The 19,707-nt window shown below is 47.5% G+C and overlaps 2 protein-coding genes and 1 long non-coding RNA gene across 3 annotated transcripts in view; 1 reads left to right on the forward strand and 2 right to left on the reverse strand.

The window, feature by feature from the left end:
• LOC150069677 (uncharacterized) lies at window positions 1–5,368 on the forward strand. The gene is made up of 3 exons (XR_016538159.1): window positions 1–217; window positions 1,472–1,656; window positions 5,014–5,368. It is a non-coding gene; the product is annotated as an uncharacterized LOC150069677 (long non-coding RNA).
• Smim34 (small integral membrane protein 34) lies at window positions 2,223–2,768 on the reverse strand. Its single transcript, XM_090351406.1, has one exon. It carries the CDS (start codon window positions 2,766–2,768, stop codon window positions 2,223–2,225), a length of 546 nt encoding a protein of 181 aa, XP_090207532.1.
• Window positions 5,369–16,046: 10,678 nt separating the features above from the next.
• Kcne1 (potassium voltage-gated channel subfamily E regulatory subunit 1) overlaps window positions 16,047–19,707 on the reverse strand; it is an 8,472-nt gene continuing 4,811 nt past the window's right edge. Inside the window, exon 2 of the mRNA XM_090333703.1 lies at window positions 16,047–17,947. Coding sequence (XP_090189829.1) covers window positions 17,506–17,895 — 390 coding nt within the window. The 5' untranslated portion in view covers window positions 17,896–17,947 and the 3' untranslated portion in view covers window positions 16,047–17,505. The remainder of the gene's footprint in view (window positions 17,948–19,707) is intronic.

Raw genomic sequence — 19,707 nt, forward strand, 5'->3', positions numbered from 1 at the left:
CCTTCCAGCTCTGCCACTCCCCTGGTTACACCAGACCCAAGGCATCATGGGACACAGACTCAGAACGACCCCCTTCTGGTCTAGAGGATACGAGGATGGAAAGTGGTACGTGGACATCGCTTCTGCCGTAGATATGGTCTTTTGGTTCAGCCGTATGGAAAGAAAGATGTACAATCCATCATCCATTCCAGACACATTGATGGAGCACCCACATGAAGTAGGCATCGGGCCACGCACTAGAGGGACAGCATGACACATCCAGGGAGGCCTGGTGTGTGTCACTGTGACACAGAGATCTCACTGGCTGCCGGCCCACTCCCTTACACAGTCAAGAGTGGCTTTGCCAGGCGGTAGAACGAAATAGTCAAAATCAGAACCAAAAATAATAAAAACGGAAGCCAAGCAATACAGATCAACAAAATAATTCTTTCATAAACATGATGGACGCACCCAGTCTAACTAACTAAAAGGGAGAGAAACCTCTAATTAATAAAAACTAGAGAGTAAAGGAGAAGTTTCAACAGACACCACCTCATCGGGAACTTGGCCGAAGGGATTTGGAGACTCTGGTCTGTTCTTCTCTTGGGCCTCCTAGCATGAAATAGTGATTTCCTCTACCACACACTTCTGCCACGGTGAGCTGGGGTCACCACAGGCCCCGGCGACAGGAATAAGCCTCTGTGGGCTGAAAACTTCAAGCCAAAAATCACATTTCCTCCTTCTAGTTGTTGATCTCAGGCTTACCCAATGAACTGCTGAACCCACTTCTCACTAACGACTTGTAACTTTACCACATATGGCTAGACAAGCTCCCAGTTGACACTTTGATGTGGAATTTCTACAGCATGCACACCGTTCTCATCATCACGGAGTATTTGATGGGCTAATAGAAAGTTCTATTTCCCACCTCACCTGCTCAGGGGGGAACATGCCATAGTCTGCCTAGGAGTGGAGTGGAGTCAAGCAAGTCACACCACGGAGGAGAGGCAGGCCAGCCAGAGAGCTTCCTTGCCTGAGTTGACTTCGTGTTCTCTCTCTCTCTGCTAAGTGTGTCCTCTTACATGTGAGAGAGTGTACACAAGGAAGTATGTTACTTGTGAGTGTCCATGGGAATGGATGGTGTGTGTGTGTATTCCTGGGAGTGTATTGACACACAAGAGTGTGTGTGTACCAGAGTGTTTCAGATATATGTCAATGCATGTGAGCTTGTGTGTGATGTCTGTGAATGCGTGTGTTCTGTGTGTATGTGTGTACATACATGTGTGGATCATAAATCCCTGCACCTGTTGGTACACACCCAGATATCTTCCTGTTTTCTGGAAGCTGTGCCAGAATGAGAAGGGAGAAGCTCACGCTGGGCCGGCAGCTCTCCCACAGCCCTCTCCCACAACACCCCTGCCAGGCAGCTGCGGAGTCATGCAGCGGGAACCATTAGTCAGAATAACTGTCAAAGTCTCTCCAATTTCCTCAGTTACCTGGCTGGCCCTGGCACCCTGGTCCTCTCCTGGACACTCACCGGGATCAGAAGCAGTTGGCCAAAGCTGAGGCTCTGCCCGGAGATGCGTCTTCTCATTTCAAGGCACTGCTGCCATGTGGACCTGGGATTGGAGGCCCTCACTGTGACCTGAGCTAAGCTGGAGTTTCACTGAGGCCAAGGTCAGACAAGGACAGCTCACCTGCCTGGATCGGATCTTTGTGTACGATGGAGACGTGCAGGTGGAGCGCGCCGGTCTGGGCTAGCTCTAAAGGAAACAACTCCTTTGTCCTCTCCTAAGTGGGAGAGGAACTAAACCTAGTTGTCTTCAGGGGTGGGTGCTTGTTCTTGCTGCTAATGCAGCTCAGCAAGCTTCTGAGGCTCCCATCCTAACAAAGTGGTGGTGTGTATTTTTAAAATCTTTATTGTTGTAATAAGGGCGATGTGTCAAGGGGTTACAGTTACATATATCAGGTAAAGAGTACATTTCTTTTGGGACCCAGTCACCCCTTCCCTCCCTGTAATTCTGACGTGAATAACTTTGGTCTTTCACGTTGAGTGGCCCTTTCAGATCATCTCTCTCAACTCCTATTTGGTACAGACGACCATTTATGTGACCCCAGAGTGTTTGACTCCTACTCCAGCTATGACAGAGGTCATCCCTTTGCACACCTCCGGCGTGTCCTGGATTTCTGAGTGCACTGGGTGTCTGCGAGTGAACAAGTGTGGCCTCCTGGCACGCCCTAGTTCAAAGCACCGGGAAGTGGGAGGAAAATGGAGGCCGCCTTCCAAAGTGAGTGTCAGAGGCTTGGGGTGCTTCTCTAGGCCCGCACGAAGGCTCAGCTTCCTTGTCGGGGCTCCGAGTAGGATCAAAGCTGCTCTCTTCACTAAAAGGTTGCTTGCCAGCGAGGTCTCCTGGCCTTGCCGCTCCCGGGGTGGCCTGAGGTCCAGCGTTTGGGCTGCTCTGGCTGGACTGCAGGGCAGCTGTATTGCTAATGGTCAGTGAGGAACACACTGTCCCCTTCCTGCGGAGTTCTTTCCTGGTGAGTCCAGAGGTCACACTGGAGTAATAGACATCTTCGGAGACCCTGTCGTTTCTCCTCAGGATGTTGCTGGCCAGCCGGAAGAGGAAAATCACACTGTAGATGCCGATGATGGTGAGGATGTACCAGGCGGCGCTTGTCCCATCTGAGAGCCACAGGGCCCTGCTGGCTGCGGTGCCGTTCCTCCACTCCGTGGGCTCACTGGGCACAGAGCGGGCCTGGGCCGGGATGGAGGCTCCTGTAGTGTCCATGATCACTGAGAGGGAGAGGAAATGCAGTGAGCACTGCTTGAGCTATGGACTTCCTGGCCAAGCCAAAGAGCTTGTAGGTCTCTCTGTCTCTCTGTCTCTCTGTCTCTCTCACTCTCTCTCTCTCACACACATACACACATATAAAAAAATGGAAATCTTGGATTGCTTGAAAAGGCAATGGAATGAACAGCATATGCATTGCTATATATATATATTTTTAAATCATGACTCAAAACACCAAGTTTTTGATTAGGAGAATGTAACATCATAAGGATACTTGCTGTCACCCCAAATAAGCTATGTAACCAACACTTGCACTAAAATAAATAAATAAATAAATAGAACCAAAATAACCAGGAATTTAAACCTAGCCAGTCAGAAAAAAATAACTATGTTTTCTTAAATAAATGAAGCTTTACCAGCTCATGGACCAGCTGGGACTTAACAAGGCTGGTGGCTCATGCCTGTAACCCTACCTACGCAGGAGGCTGAGATCTGAGGATTGCTGTTCGAAGCCATCCTGTGCAGAAAAGTCTCCGTGAGACTCTTATCTGCAATTAACCACTTCAGACACCAGAAGTGGAGCTGTGGCTCAGGTGATAGAGTGCTAGTCTTCAGGCCAAAGAGCCCAGGGACAGTGCCCAGGCCTTGAGTTCAAGACCTACAACCAATAACAACAAAAAAAAGGTGTACAATCCTTCCCACAATGCCTCTCCATAGCACTACCATGGTTACAACAGTGTGATGTGGATTTAAGGACTGGAAGAGCAATGGAATGAGGAATAAGCCCCCTCCATCAGTCAGGAGTTGGAATTGGGTAGATAACATGGGAGCATTTCTGACCAGTAGGGGAAAAAAATGAGGTTCTCAGTGAGAAGCATGGATGCAATGAAGTTTGAGTTCCATATTCCCACTGGAGGTTCTCAGACACATGTATCACTAACAGCTTTGTATATACAGGGTAAAATAATTGTTTGGGGGTGTGGGTGAGTTGGTAGAGAGACTGCCCAGCAAGTAAAAGGCTCTGACTTAAAAAAAAAAAAACAAAACCACAAAACAAAACTCTGCTATCACCTGAAAAGAAAAAAAGTGTGAAACAATGTAAGGTACTAGAAAACAAAAAAATAAAAGTATAGAGATATTATTTCTAAGCATAACACAAAAATCTAGAAAAGATTAAAGAAAATTAGACTCAACTACATTAAATTTTTTTTCCAGTCCTGGGGTTTGAACTCAGGGCCTGAGAACTGTCCTGGGGCTTTCCTCAAGGCCAGCCCTCTTCCACTTGAGCCACAGCACCATTTCTGACTTTTCCATATATGTGGTACTGAGCCAGGTCCTTGTGCATGCTAGGCAAGCACTCTACCACTAGGCCAAACTCCTGGCCCCACTACATTAATCTTTAAAATTTTATTGCATACCATAAAACCCAAAGAAAAATGATAAGCAGAAGAAATATAACAATTTATATCAATAATTTTCTTAATACCCTTCAGTCTTATAAGAAAAATCAGCTAAAATTTCATCAGTAAAAAAGTACAGGGCCTGGAGTTTGGCCTACTAGTAGAGTGCTTGCCTAGCATACACGAAGACCCTGGTTTGATTCCTCGGTACCCCACATACATAGCAAAAAGCCAGAAGTGGTGCTGAGGCTCAAGTGGTAGAGCTCTAGCCTTGAGAAAGTCCAAGCACAGTGCTCAGGCCCTGAGCCCAAGCCCAGGACTGGCAAAAAAAAAAAAGTACAAAGTTTGTGGACAAATACCTTAGAAGTAAAAAAAAAAAATTAAAACTTCAACCTGATAGGATAATGCAAAGCCAGGCACTGGTGACTCACACCTGTAATCCTAGCTATTCAGGAAGCTGAGATCTGAGGATCATAGTTCAAAGCCAGCCTGATCAGAAAAGTCCCCATAAGACTGTTTCTCCCAATTAACAACTCAAAGAACAGAAGTGGAACAGTGGCTTAGTGGAAGAGCCCTAGCCTTGCATACAAAGAGGCAAAGACACAGCTCCCAGGCCCTGAGTTCAAGCTTCACCAAAAAGGTGCAAATTGAAGCTGGAAAATAATAGTTTAATGCCAGTTATGTTTGTAAACTCAAGATGTTTTAGGATTCACTGTATGGAAATACCCCTGGGTGTCAGGGGTGAACCCTTACCCTGATATGCAGACATGCTGGCAAGATCCAATCTTACAAATGCACTTACTTTTGACCAGCCATTTCCCCTCTAATGATTGATCCCACAGATGCTGTAACAACACAGAAAGAGATTGGAGCTGGGTACCTGTGGCTCGTGCCTGTAACCCTAGTCAGAACCGAAGATTACTGCTTGAATCCAACCCAGGAAGAAAAATCTGTGAGACTCCATCCCAAATTAGCCAATGAAATGCAAGTGGAAGAATACCAGTCAAGAGGAAGAAGAAGAGCTTGGAGCCCCGGGACCAGCACCAAAAGAAAACAAACTTTGGGTTTGTACTGAGCACATGCAGGTGTTTTGCTGATTTGATTCCCCAAACAATGCCCTCCCGGAAATACTTAGACGGGCTCTGTTATCATAAGTATCACAGAGGTGATTTAAAGTATGTGGGATATAGGCCAATATAGTGCTATTTTACGTAAATGACTGAAGCGTGTGTTGAATTTCTATCTGTGAGTGCCCTGAGATTAAACCCCTTGGGGACACCAAGGGACAGCTGTGTGTTTAAGGATAGTCATTCCAGCCTGGCTTGTCTTAGCTGATGTTTAGCACCAGCTTGAGTAGTATCAGCTGAGAGACGGTTAATCTGCTTTGGAACTTCCATGTCATGGAATATTATATAGTCTTAGAAAGGTGGTCTGAGGTCTGTCCTTTTTTTAAGGTTTTTTGTTTTTGCTAGTCCTGGGCTTGGGCTTAGGGCATGAGCATTGTTCTTGAGCTTTCTCAAGGCTAGAGCTCTACCAGTTGAGCCACAGCATCATTTATGGCTTTTTTCTATGTATGTAGTACCAAGGAATCGAACCCGGGTCTTTGTGCATGCTAGACAAGCACTCTACCAGTAGGCCAAACTTCCAGCCCAAGGTCTGTCTTTTATTAAGTGTTAACCATTAGTACATAAATTTAAGAACCCTCAGTCCCACAGAAAGGATAGAATATTTTGTCTGTGGTTTGTGCATGTACGTATGTTAGATTTCCTCCTCCGAAACAGATGACTCAACTTAGAAGAGAGGTTTATTTGGGACCTCAGAGGGGTCAGGCCAAGCTGCATGGGTGTTACTGCTTTGGGGCCTGTGGCAGGCAACAATCTGGGGAGGGAGGCTGTAGTGGAGAAACTGTTCTCCTCATGGTGGCCAGGAAGGGGAGAGGGAAAGAGGGGGACAGAGACAGAGAGACAGAGAGAAAAGGAGACAGAGAAAAAGTGACAGAGAGAGAGGAGAGAAAAGAGAGGAGTCTGGGTTCCAGTGTCCCCTTCAAGGACAGGCCTTGATGTCCTAACATCGCTTCAAGAGGCTTGCCTCTTGAAAGTCCTACCACCTCTCTGGTTTTTATACGCATGGACCTAAGCGCCATACACAACTCTGGTAGAACATTCAGGAAATCAGCCCCTGTTTTGGCCTCGGAAGAGGAGAACTGGGCAAAGGAGATGGACTTTTCACTGCTCACACTTTGGTATATACCAGATACTCTTATTTTCAAGAGGAGATTAAAAGGGAACGAGCACAAACTGGCACTTTCTTGGTCTCCTTGGTGCCGTGGCCTTGGGTAAAGACACCAGTGCCCTTGACAGATCCGGAGATTGTGATCTTAATTGCTGTTTAAATTCAAAGCTGTTTTTTCCCTGCTCTGGGGATCTAGTGAAGGAAAGGAAATCAAGAAAAGAGAGAAAGGGCATCTAACCCTCGCAGGCAGCGCCCAGGCCAACTTGATGGATTCAGATCACTCCCATCCCAGGCCCCCGCCATGCCATTTCGTGCTCTGGGTAGACAGAGGCAGATCCAGACATGTAATAGTTAAATCTCGGCCTCCTGGACAGAGTGAAGCCCTCTGCCTATATGGAGTTGTCATGCACTGATGTTGCTAATGCAACACTGAGAGAAGCCAGTGTTGTTTTTCCTGACAGTTTCAGCGTGAGGGAGTAACTTTCTCCATTTGACATGTTTAAAGAAGAACTCTCTAAACCACATCCAAGAAATCCCAGGATAAATCAGCAGATTTAATTCCATAAAATTAGTCACACATAAGAAAAATGATGACACCAGTACATTTTATACCATGGAAAGATGTATGACCTCAAAGTAAGATAACAAGGGGCGGGGAGAGCCTTACAATCATTTTCTTAAAACAGCAAATCAACTCTAACAAATGCGGTAGATCTTAACTACTACAAGAAAGATTACTTAAACTTATAACAGAGGTCTAAACTAAAAACTTTCTGGAAATAGTTATATAGTGACGTGATACGCTGTATCAGGTACAGAGTAGCATATAACCAAGTAAGCTCTGGAAAACATTGAATTGCCTTGAAACCAGTCCTTTCCCACCCCACCACGTTATAGAAACACATTACATTTATTATTGTAATGCCTTTCTTAAAAAAAAAATGAGAGGAAGCCAGGTTGTCTCTCAATGAGAAAAGTTAGCTTGAACCTGTAGGAGCGATTTGGCATTGTCCCCTTGTAAGTTAATGATGGAAAAAAAAGATGTAACTCCAGAATGGCATACCTCATATCCTAGCCAGATACTCACGGTCCACGAGCTGGTGGTGCCCTTGACGTGGCTCCCGCCTTGGGAGGGAACAGGAATGTGCTTTGGTCCCACGCAGCTGGGCAGCTGGGTCCGCTGAGGGCTATGGAGAGGTCCTGAGCAGATCAGGAGACGGCAAGTGGAGGGATGATCTCTCATTCGCTTCATCCCAAGGTTTCAGTTCATTTGTGTTGGGCTGGTTCTGAAGAAACAACAGCAAAAATCCTGTCCTGCCTGTGATTTCTTAAAAATAAATAGTTCTAAATCAAAAGAGTATTTTAAAAGGTGTTGGTCTTCAGGGGCCTGAGAGCCTTCCTGGAACCTACAAGGGTAGCTGGAGGCCTTTTCTGAAACCGGCTTGCCAGCCAAAAGCCTGTATGACTCCTGCTTCAACCTGCTCTGCACCTGCTGCAGGTGTGGCCAAGAGCCAGGCGTGGCAGAAGCCCACGATCACAGAGTCAGAAGCTCCGTGGCCATGAGTCATCCACTTCCGCTAGCACAGAGAGGGCCCCTGGCAGGAGGAGGGGCTCAGCACAGGCCTGCGGGTCGGGGTTCGAGAGCCAGCTCCTTTGAGCATGTTCTTCTTTCCCCAGACCCCAGACTCACGTATCACACTGGGGATATTTGGCTAGAAAATGCCACAATAGATGTCTAGAGAAAATGTTCCCCAGAACAGGTTCAGAGTGAGGCGATGTTGGAAGGCCGGCAGGGCCCAGGGTCCCAGACCCCGGCTTTCTTTTCGCTTCCGGTCCTAATGCATTTGCAAGGGTTGTTGGTTTTGAAGATATGTGTTAATTTTTCAATAATGGAAACTGGTTAAGTACATTACAAAGCAGACCACAGATGCAATCCTTCTGTTCCTTGGTCTACATAAGAGAAATGGAAATTTAAGCCTATGGGGAAACTAGAACACACTTTAATAACACAAACATTATTGATAATAGCCTGAAATAAATGGACCCAAAAGTCCATCAACTAAGGAAAAAATGAATGACGTATGGAATGGTCATACAGTGCAATATTATCCCACAGTGGTAAACAAGGGAGTAGTGGCAGGCTATGTGAACAATCCTTGGAAATCGTACACTTAGTAGAAGAAGCCAGTTACTAAGGATAACACATGTATGATTTCATGTATATAAGATACGCAATAAAAAATCAGAAAAAGATCATTACTGCCTTGTCTGGTTTGAGAACTGAGGATAAGGGTGATGACCAACTGTGCACAATTTCTTTCAGGGGCAATTGAAAAGATAAAACTGTATAACTCTGATTATACTAGAAATCATAAAATTTTAGGAGATGTGAGTTTATATTCTAATAAAGCCATCAAAAGTTATAGACACAGAGTAGGGTGCTACACAGTCACGAAATGAGATAGGACAATTATTTGAGCAGTAATGTGGAAAGATATCTGAGGCAGATTGTTAAATGGAGAGAAACAGAGAGAGATGGGGGATGGAGGGAGAGGGAGAGACAGAGATCAGATTTTTGCTTGTAGAGGCACTGGGAAACCACTGGATGGAAGCCCAAGAAGGTTAGGAGTTATGTGGGAGAGGAGAGAGCTAGGTGGATGGAGACTTGGAGGAGGAAATTCCCACTTAGTAGTCTCTATCCTTCACGGCAAGAGTCATTAGCAATTCAGTAACAAATACACCCAGAGGTGATGTGTGAGCTTTTCACTGCCTTTTTTTTTTGTGTTCGTGGCTCCTGAGGCTCCAGCCTGTGGTTGCTCAACCCCCGGCCCTGTGAGCCTGGGAAGAGACGGACTGCAGTGTCGGGCCAAGCTGCTCACCGACGGCAACCAGGGAGCAGAGAGAACAAGAAGACGGGATGAAGGGGGGTAGGGACAAGACACCCCTCAAAGTCATGTCCCTGGGGCCATTTTCTCCACTCTGGCCCCACCTCCGGATGGCCGCTTCTGCTAGGATCTCATCAATGGCTCTGTCCATCCATGAACTTAGCACCACCTGTGGGGGCCAAGCCGTCCGGGACCCTGTCACGTCTAGACTCTAACCAGTGGAGTCCAGGGCTTGATGAAGCTTGAAGTCAGGCTCCTGTCATCTCTCGCTCTGCCAGAGGTCATGGCCTCCTGCTTGGCCCCATGGGTACCGCCTGTGGGAGGGGGAGGGCGAAGGCCATTCCTGCATGAGCCCGGGTGTTCAAATCCCAATAGTGCCAAAAGAAGAACACAGAGGACAAGGAAGTAGCCAGTGTGGTGCCATCTAGCTCACTGGTTTCAGAGGTGGGGTATCTGATGTCCTCCTATTTGTTCAATGTCACCTTCAAGCCAGACGTTGTTGTGTGTTACAGGCTAACTTGTCAGCTGTGTCTACTGAGACATAGGTATGACCTGCAAACTCCCTAAGGGCTACAATTGACCTGTGACCTTAACAATCAAGCTCTGGCCAGCCAGGGGGCTGTGTGTGACTCTGTTCTGTTTGGGACAATTCCCAGAAGTGCATCTGTGCTTCCTTAGCGAGCTCGTCCCCTCCCGTGGTTCCTTCCTTTCCCATGGAAGGCCTCCAGGGGCAGGGAGGAATGAGGAGGAAGGCATTTATGGAAGAATGCAAATGTTGTTCTGAAACAGAAGTTCATGGCTGCGGGCACAGGTGGGGCACAGAGCCATACCCAGACCAGCTGTGCCATGGATGCCAAGTCCTTGTCATTCCTGAGTGCTTGCACAGGGCTGCTCTGGGTTGGGTGACACCCGCGGGGGCGAGGATTTCCTTCCGGCCTGTGTGCACCTTGTTTCCATCTACACAAACACAGCAGTCAAGCAACCCCCTTGTAACGTCTGTGGAACTCCAGCTCTGGAGGGCCAGATCCCAGCCCCTCTCCCACTGGACGGGACTCTCTGAAGATGGGCTGAAAAGAAGGGGAGGCGCGCTTTGGCATTTCAGGTCTGTGTCTTCATGTCTGTATAAATGGTGAGATCCTCACTTGATGTTCTTTCTCAGGAGAATGTTCTAGAGGCAGACCTCAAGGAGATCGAGCCAGGCAATGGTGGCTCAGGCCTGTAAGCCTCGCTACTCAGGAAAGTCTGTGAGATTCCAATGAACCAACTGAATGCTGGACTGGAGTTGTGGCTCAAGTGGAAGAACACCAGCCATGGGCAAATAGACTCTGCCTTTGAGTCCTGTTGCTGGTAACACACACACACACACACACACACACACACACACACACACACACACACACACACATGTATGAGTATTTATATCTGTTTCCCCCACCACCACCCCGTCCCTTTCATGTCATGGTCCTCTGGGATTTGAGGCCACTTCATGTCTAGCTCAAGGCCTTTAGAACTGGAAGACTCACAGGACAGAGGGGGACACATCATTGATATTGGAGGGGGTGGTTCTGGCCAGGTTATTTTATCCCCTACCAACTGTGATAATATAAGCAACCTCACAAATCCAAACGTATTCCCACCGGTTCCTTGTTACCAGTTGTTGGATCCAATATCTAAAAAGCATTTGATAAGTTAAAACAAGAAAAAAAGAGATCTTATTGTCTACCCTGAATATTGTCTATCATGAGGACTGATAACTAAGAATCAGAATTTATAACGTAACATAAAAGAAGATGGCAATTAAAAAAACATTTAACTTGTTTGTTAAACTTGTCATTTAAAATGTGATGTAAAAATCAATGTTAATAAATTCTTTAATAAAAAAACATTTAGAAGGCAGTTTTAACTTACCACTCAGTGGATAATAGACTAGACAAAACATGTCAAGCAAAATATAAACATCTAAATATATAATTGTGGTTAATAAGGCAGATCTAATCTGACAATTTTGAACTCTGTGCTCTCAAAATGTAAGATACATTTTTAAGAAACGCAGCATTTCATCACATACATGATGCTGTACATTTTGCTGTTAATGATATGTCAGAAATATTCCACATTGACAACCAACAAGAATAAAAATTAAGTTTAAGGCCACAGAAATTAAAAGTGGTTGATCCTGTCGCTTTATCATTATGAGGATAATTGGCATCATTATCATACCTAGCCCATGCCTTCTGACCTGTCACTCTTAGTCCGGGACTTTGGGGCTCCAGGTATAAGCATGTTTACTGGACACACACAGGTCCTGTCCCTGCCCTGTTGTTTATTTGTAATAAAGATGGGAAACCTCCCTGAGGTCTATCAAGAGTAGTAGTTAGAGGTGGCATGGAAACGCACGGGACTGGCTCTGTTGCAGGCATCAAAATAATGAAGTAGTGGTCTTACCCAGGCAGGAGGCTGAGAGGCAGAAGTTTAAGGTTCAAAGCTAGCTAGCCCCAGCCTATGAGACTTCATCTCCAAAACAACCAGTAAAACAGCCAGCTGGAGGTGTGACATGAGCAAGCAAGTTGAGGAAGAGCACAACCTATGACTTCAAATCCTGTACTTCAACCCCTCCAGAAAAGAATGTGGCAGGTGCCTGTGCAGTAATAAACTTTCATATGCTGCTAAGATTCCTGTGCCTCCTACCTTGTTTGCAAATAAAAGCTAAATATTCTTGTTTAGGCAAAAACATCTCTGCCTCTAGGTGACATATTACCTTTAAATGATTTATTTTCCTCCTGGTTTCTATTTAAAAAGCAAATATATTGCTTGCTTTCTTTCTTCTTTCTTTCTTTCTTTCTTTCTTTCTTTCTTTCTTTCTTTCTTTCTTTTCTTCAGAGTAAAGAGTTTGGGGCTGCATAAGGTGGCTCTGGCTTGTCATCCCAGCTACTCAGGAAGTGGAGAATGGACAGCCTGGGGGAAGAAAGGTGGACCCCATCTCAAAATAATCACTGAAATGTCCATTGTCAAGTATTTAAGATCTGGCCCATCTGTGAAGCCTATTCACACTGTCTTACGGGATGATCTGAATGAACCAAGAGATCTCAGTCTGCCTCTCAAGACAAAAACCAAGAGATGGCCCTGCCCACTGCAGGTGGGTGTTGTCCTGACTTGAACCTTCTAGGGCATCTTGTCATTCAGTGGTTGCCTCTCAGAGTGACCTGGTGCTGCTGCAGGTCTCCTATCACCCCCTTGAAGTCGAGTTGCACCCAGAGCTAGGTGCCACCCAAAGATGCTCTGCCCCTGTGTGGCGGGCGTCTGCTATGACAACCGGGCCACTAAGAGAGCTGCCACCAGATTCCCCTGGGGTCCAATCCAAGAATTTCCAAGAGAGGGTGCTGGTGAGACAGGTGATGGGGCCGGCTAGGCAGTAGGAGCACAGAGGCTTTTTAGGGTAGAGAAACTGTTCCGGATGCATGTGCTGCACGTTTGTCCAAGCTGTAGGACACACAACACCAACTCTGAATGGGAAGTCTGGGCTTTGATTGGTCATGGTGGTGACCTCAGCGCGGTTCATGGGTTATCACCAGCAGTCCACTCTGGTGTTGACCGTGGACAGACCCCAGGCGTAGGAGAAATCTCCGTGCCTTCCTTTTGATTCATCTGTGAGTCTAGAACTTCTCTAAAAATCTTTATCTGTATAAAGTCAAGCAGTCAAAACCACCGAACACACACAACTCTCCATGACAGCTGAGACCTGCTGGTTGTAGCTTGCCAGTTCTTTTCCAAAATGTTTGCTCTTGTCGCCTAAATTCAATGAGAATACGCCTGGCAGATATGGTGATGTTTCTGGACGGTTCTGTAAGAAGAGACGCACAGAGTTCACAATGCTGTGTTCAGGAGGATCTGACATCTTTGGTGCAAGTGCGTGTGGACCCTCTGTGAACTGGGGTCATGTGTGTAGTGCTCAGTCATCTTAGGACTTCAGGGAGTTTTGGGGGGCAAGGGGAGCCCCTGTGGAAAGCTCCCCCAGGAGAGAGACACCCCCTCAGCCTATAATCCATGGAGAAGGGGAGCTTTGAAACCCACATGGGAGCTTGAGCAAGTTGGAGAAGAGCCCCACTCTAGGGGCCCAGCTATACCCCCACTGCACCCCCAAGCCTTTGCACTCCCAAGCCTTTTGCTTAGACCTTGTGTGCCCCCCTTCTGCCTGGCCAAACCTTGTGGTGGAAAAGACCTAAAATGGTTTCTATCACAAGCCATCTTGACACCTAAGACCAAGAAGACTTGAATGGCCTAAGCCATGCTGCCCTGTGGATAAAGTCACCTGCCAGGGAATCCTCCATCCTGCGGGGCCACGCACAGCTCCGGTGTGACTCGAGGGAGTGGACTTCAGTTCTGACCAGTCACTGCGAGCCATTTCAACATTGTCCTTGGGGAATCAGGGGCAGGCAGTCATGGTTATTACAGAGTCATTGTCCCCAAGGGGACTCTGTGTTACCACAGTGGCCCTCCATACCCCTTCTCGTGCACCTGCCCCATGTTGGGAATCTCAGACCTGGCCAGCTCCAGAGTCCTTCCTCAAGGGGTGGGGTTAGGAAATGGACTAAAAGATGATTGAGGCTGCTCCCGTGAATTTGTAACTCAAGCGTCTTCCAGGGGTGTGCAGATGTGAATTCCTTTCTCCTGGCAGAACCCCAACAGTCACAGGCCTGGAAATGAGAGGATCTTAGTTCTGGGTGGGTGATTGCTGTTCAAGGGCTGGAAAGAAGGATAACAGTGTCCTGGAATGCAAAGGGGCTTGAGAAGAGTCCAGCAAAAGGAAGGAAACAGGGTCGCTGGGAATTCTGAGCTGTGACTCCAGAGAGTGCTGAGAATTCTTCCCTGTCTCTGAGCATTCCTCCTCCCACTTCACAGGGGTATGACTCCCCCCAAAACAGATGGCGAGACAGAGCTTTTAGCTTCTAACCTTTCACCTTAGGGTGAGGTCAGAGGTTATCTAGAGCACCTCACTTTGTCTCACATAGACCCTGGTCTGGCTGGCTACACAAAAGGGCTCTTGGCCCATTGAGATATATTCCACAAGTGGCCACCAGGGGGCAGCGATGCCCAGAAATCCTTCAGCTGGCCTGCAGAGTGTCACCATCCAGGATTTGTGGAAATCTCTGAAACTTGGCTTTCTTTAATGTCTGCCTTTGTCTTCTTCCCTCTTAGAATTAAAAAAAAAATAACACCTGTCCTGTGACCATGCACACTAAAGAATGCAGTCATCCTCCAGGCACATTTCTTTTGTTCCCCCAGCCCTCCTAGCCTTGGCTTAGCAGCTTCAGCCTGATTTAGCATTTGTGTCGCTTGTGCCATGAAGAAGTTATCTCTTGGTTAGGATTCAGGACAGTGACTCTGCCCTAACACGGACTCATCTGCATACTTAGAGACCATAGAACCCCTCAAAGGGTGCTTGACCTGTGAGCTCCTTTCTAACTCTCACTGTGGCTACTATGAAATTACCATAGCAACCTGAGGGGGGCAGAAGCTTGCAGGCAATTTGCACAGGCAGCACTTCAGATCATAGTCTTATCATCTGAACCTTGTCTTCTTTGATGCTGTGACTATTATTATTATTATTATTATTATTATTATTATTAGTTAAGCCTAGTGCTGCTGTAATCTTAGTTCTTGGAGAATTGTGACTCAAAGCCAGCTGAGGATGGAAAAGTCCTCAAGACTCCTCCATCTCTGAACATGCTGGACTGGAGGCATGGCTCAAGTAGTAGTGCTGGAGCTACAAACAAGCAAGCTAAACAAGCATGACACCCTGAGTTCAAGGTGTGGCATAAGCACAAAATTTCTAATTGGATGTCAGCATGGAAAAATTAAGAGACTGCACAGATTCTCTTACCAAAAAAAAAAGAAAAGAAGGAAAAAAGAAATCCATCAAGATATTCCATTGACTGAAAAAGTCAGGAACTGAGCATCGGCCCCCCAGCTTTTTGAGGACACCTCCACAGTGAGGGCCCATCCCTTTGTTTTGGATCTATAGCAGCAGAAGGCCTGGGTTTCTCCATTCTGCCATGCGGTGTGCTGATGGCAGATTCATTGATGGTCCAGGTGACCACCTCTTCCTTTTTCTCAAGTCCTGGGCTTCAGGGCCCCTCAAAAACTATTATCCATAATCACATAGCATCATAGTCATATTAAAGAAAACACCAACTGCTTTGTACAAAAAAAGGAGCAAACACACCAGACTGTGATAAAAGGCTTTATTATTATTTTTTGCTTAATATAGCAAAAAACATTGCTACATTTTGATAACTACCTGTAACATTGCAGGTAAAATAGCAATATTCTATTTGTAGGGAGCTGAGATTACCTTATCTGTGCAGCCGGTGACCTAGGTGTGTGAAGTCGGATTTCAAACATGGAAGTAAGCATGGAAGTAAGATAATCCATGGCCCAGCTAATCCACCCCCACCTCCCCATCTCCCATTAAAACCAAAGAAGCAAGCAAAGGGGCGAGGGTCATTCACCAAGGACAGGAAGTATTCACAACACGGCCCTTAAAAGGCACAGGAGTCTCAGTGAGGAGAAATGATAAGGACCTGGCCGCGAGACTGAGACAGCAAGGTCAGATGGTGCCACCGTAGGCCACCCTGCTTGTGAGGGCTCTGGTGCCCTTCTGTCTTCCTCGCCTGTCTGTCTGAAGCAAGGCCAGCCATCCACTGGGATCCTGAATTGCCAGCAGCCGCAGCTGGGCGCCAGTGGCCCAGGAGCCCTCTAGGTGTAAGGTCAGATGTCAGGTCCATGTGAATGTGGGGTGAGTAGAACCACTCCTGTCCTTGAATTTCCACAGAGCTCCAGGAACCAAAGAATCACCCAGCAGGGACATCGGAACGGAGGCTGAGTCAACCCAGGGCGCCTCCCCCTGGCCCTGTGAGATGGCCTCACCTTTTCACAGGAGAATCATCACGTCGCTTCATGATGCAGGGCCGGGTTTGTCTGTTTAAGGTCAGTGACGCTTGTGTGGTAACATGTGCAGGCTTTAAGACTGCATCCTGTAAAGGAGCCCTCCCCTCCAGGAAGGCCCAGGCAGGGGAGGTTTCAGGATGCCACAGTGCCGAGGGCGTGATGTGATCGGTGGCACCAGGAGACCCTGTCAGGGCCCAGGGAAAGAAGTGCTGGCTGCAAGCAGCTCTGGGAAGAGGGGCGACAGATGCTACATTTGCTGGTGAGTCTCTGAAGCTGGGGGCTTGAACAACAGACACACACATCTTACAGCTCTGAAATCCAGATGTGGGCAGGGCCCTTCCTCCAACACCTGGGAGGAGACCCCTTCCTTGCTCTTCCCTCTTTCCTTCCTCAGCCTCTACTCTGTCAACTCAGAGCATTTTCCCTGAGCTCGTGTCCACGTGTCCTCCTGACAGGACTAAGGCCCACCTCGGTGGTCTTACCAAAACACAATTATCTGCAATATCCATTTCACAGGAAGGTGACACTCACTGCAGCCGGGAGTGTAGGTCTCAATGTACCTTTCTGGAAACACAATTCAGCCCACAAGACAGGTATTTGACCTCAAAAAAAGCTCTACCAACTTGGTTCAGTGTTATCAGTGCCCACCCCAACTCCTTGCCCTGCGCTATCTGGGGTGATAAGAGCGTCTCCCTTCTCCATTGGTAACTGAGGAATGTCCTTGTGGCATATTCTGAAGGGGACATTATTTTTTCTCCTCTGTCTCAGGCACACTCTGGGGTTGTCCTCGGGGTGGTGGTGGTGTCAGTCCCTGGCTTTTGTAGGCATTGCATAATACACACAAAATCTTGATGGATTTCTGGGTCTTGTATGGGAAACGGTACCATCTCTTCATTTTTTTTTTATTTTTCCAGTCCTGGGCTTAAGCTCAGGGCCTGAGCACTGTCCTCGGATTTTTCTCAAGGCTAGAGCTCTACCACTTGAGCCTCAGCACCACTTCTGGCTTTTTCTAAGTATGTGGTACCAAGGAATCGAACGCGGGTCTTCCTGCATGCTAGGCAAGCACTCTACCACTAGGCCAAACTCCCGGCCCCCATCTCTTCATTTTTATATGCTGACAACTAATTAAAAATCTTCAGAGACAGACATTGAGGGAACAAAAAACATACTTGATCACAGAAGGAACATGATTTAAAATCAATAGAGTGTCCCAATTTGCCCGTCACCTGACAACAGCAAGGGAAGAGTGTGTCATTCGAATGGCAGGGCTCAGGGTGAGGGCTTGGGCTCTGGGAGGTGGGTGTGGGGCTGCTCTACAGCCACCTGGTTTTCAAGGACGTAGCAGGCTCTGAAGCTCTCCAGGACCCTGGCCTGGAAGACAGCCTTGTCCTCCTCCTGCCAGGCGTCGGACTGGATGTACACGTTGAACGGGTCGTGTGAGTGCTCCAGCTTCTTGGAACGGATGTAACTCAGCATAATGCCCAGTGTGAAGAACCCGAAGAAGCCCAGTACCATGAGGATGTAGAGAGCTGCCAGCCCGCTATCGTCCCCGGGCGGAGCCCTGCGGGCCGGGACGGGCGCCAGGCTGCCCTGCAGAGCTGTCCCCGGCCACAGCGAGGCCAGAAAAGGCGTCCCAGTCGTAGAATTGGACGGGATCATCCTGGACTCGCAGGCTCCACAGAGGAAAAAGGGAACTTTCTGGGTAAACTTTCTAAAAGAAGGAAAGCAAAAAAAGCATCATGAAATCAAATGCACATGTCGGGCCATTATTTTTTTTTCCTTTTTCACATCAGGGTGATGTATAGAGGGCTTCGCTACATTCACATGGCAGCGAGTACATGATTCTCAACCATCGTTACCCTTCCCACGTTTGTCTCCCACTTTCCCTCCCCCTCTCCCACCCAAAGGGCACTGTTCCTTCATATCTCAGGAGTGAGTGGGAGCTGAGACATGTCCTCGTACGTGTGCACAATTCTCTTATTGATCAATGGATAAATTGGTTCCATTCATTATTTTACCTGCCTCCCCCAACACACAGCACAATGGCAGTTAGAACGAGTGCTCACGAAAGGCAGAGTTGCACACTGTGCTGTGTTATGCCTGCATCGTGGTTGACATAAGCAGCAGTGGATCATCGTCTTCCCTGGGCCTTTCTTCTCTGCCTTCCCCTCTGTGCTCTTACGGGTGGGATGCCTCCCCGTACGTATTCCAGCTGCCTGACCCTCTCCTCCGTGTCAGTCCTGCGGGGGTGGGCACGGCCATGACCGTGGACTCCACCAGCAAAGGTGGGACAGCCTCTTCATCGCTCTCCTGTGGCTGTGCAAAAGCCCACCTTCTGTGCAAGTGTTCTTGGTGGCTAATATGACCACACAGGCAGAGTGACTCAAGGCCACGCTGGAACTTATGTCCATGGAGAGGGTTCTGTGGCTTCAATGGGGCTCCTTAGAAGTTTCTGTTGGAAATTTGGTTCCCATTGTAGCAGGGGAACAAAGAGGAGACACAGCTCCTCCCCAGGCCACGGCCTCAGAGAACACTTACAGAGGAACAGAAAGGATGATGCAGACTTTGGCCTGGCACCTTGGCCCTGCTACTTTGTGATCACACAGTCTGGAAAACTGCTTGGACCCTGCTGGGCTCTCGCTCTTCTCCCCCCCTCCTCCCTGTCTTTCTTCCTCTCCCTCTCCCTTTCCATCCTCCCCCCCCCTCTCTCTGTTGATTGTGGAGCTTGAACTCTAGTCCTGTGCACTATTCCTGAGCTCTTCAGCTCAAGGCTACTGCCCTACCCCTCGAGCTACAGAGCTACTTCCAGTGGTTAACTGGAGATAAGAGTCTCAAGGACTTTAGTGCTCAGGTTGGCTTTGAACAGTGATCCTCAGATCTCTGCCTCCTCAGTCACTAGGATTACAGGCGTGAGCCATTGCACCTGACTGCCTTTCTCTCTTTTGAAACAGGAAGGCATATTGCTTATGGTTTGGAAGTGCTGTCACAGGCTAAGTAATTGGAGCTAAAAGACTTGAGGTTTTGAGGTTTTAGCTTCTGCTTTGCCATGGCTGCTGCTGGGCTTCTCTCTCCTTTATCTTGAGAGTATCAGTCACTAAATGACCAACAAAGCTGGTCTGTGGCTTTCATTGCTTGCTAGACTTTTGAATGGGTACAAAGACCTGCTAGAAGTAGGAAGGTTGTGAGACCTGAATAGACCAAAGATTGTAGGACCTTAAGAGACCCCAGGTAAATGTGTCCCTGGGTGACAACGGATCCAAACTTAAAGCTTGACAATGTTTTCTTATATGTTTAGAAACTACCCACTGCCCCTTAAAAGAACAAGTTTCGGGCTGATGATTTAACTTTATTTCCCAAACCCTGGAGCAACCACAAATGGCAAATAATTCTGCTACCAATTACTATGAGGGCGTTCTTACAGATTAATGACCACATGAGACCAGAATTATGATAGGCAACATTTGAAAATCC

Source organism: Megascapheus bottae, chromosome 1, assembly GCF_031878675.1.
Source record: "Megascapheus bottae isolate mThoBot1 chromosome 1, mThoBot2.hap1, whole genome shotgun sequence".
NCBI lineage: Eukaryota > Metazoa > Chordata > Mammalia > Rodentia > Geomyidae > Megascapheus > Megascapheus bottae.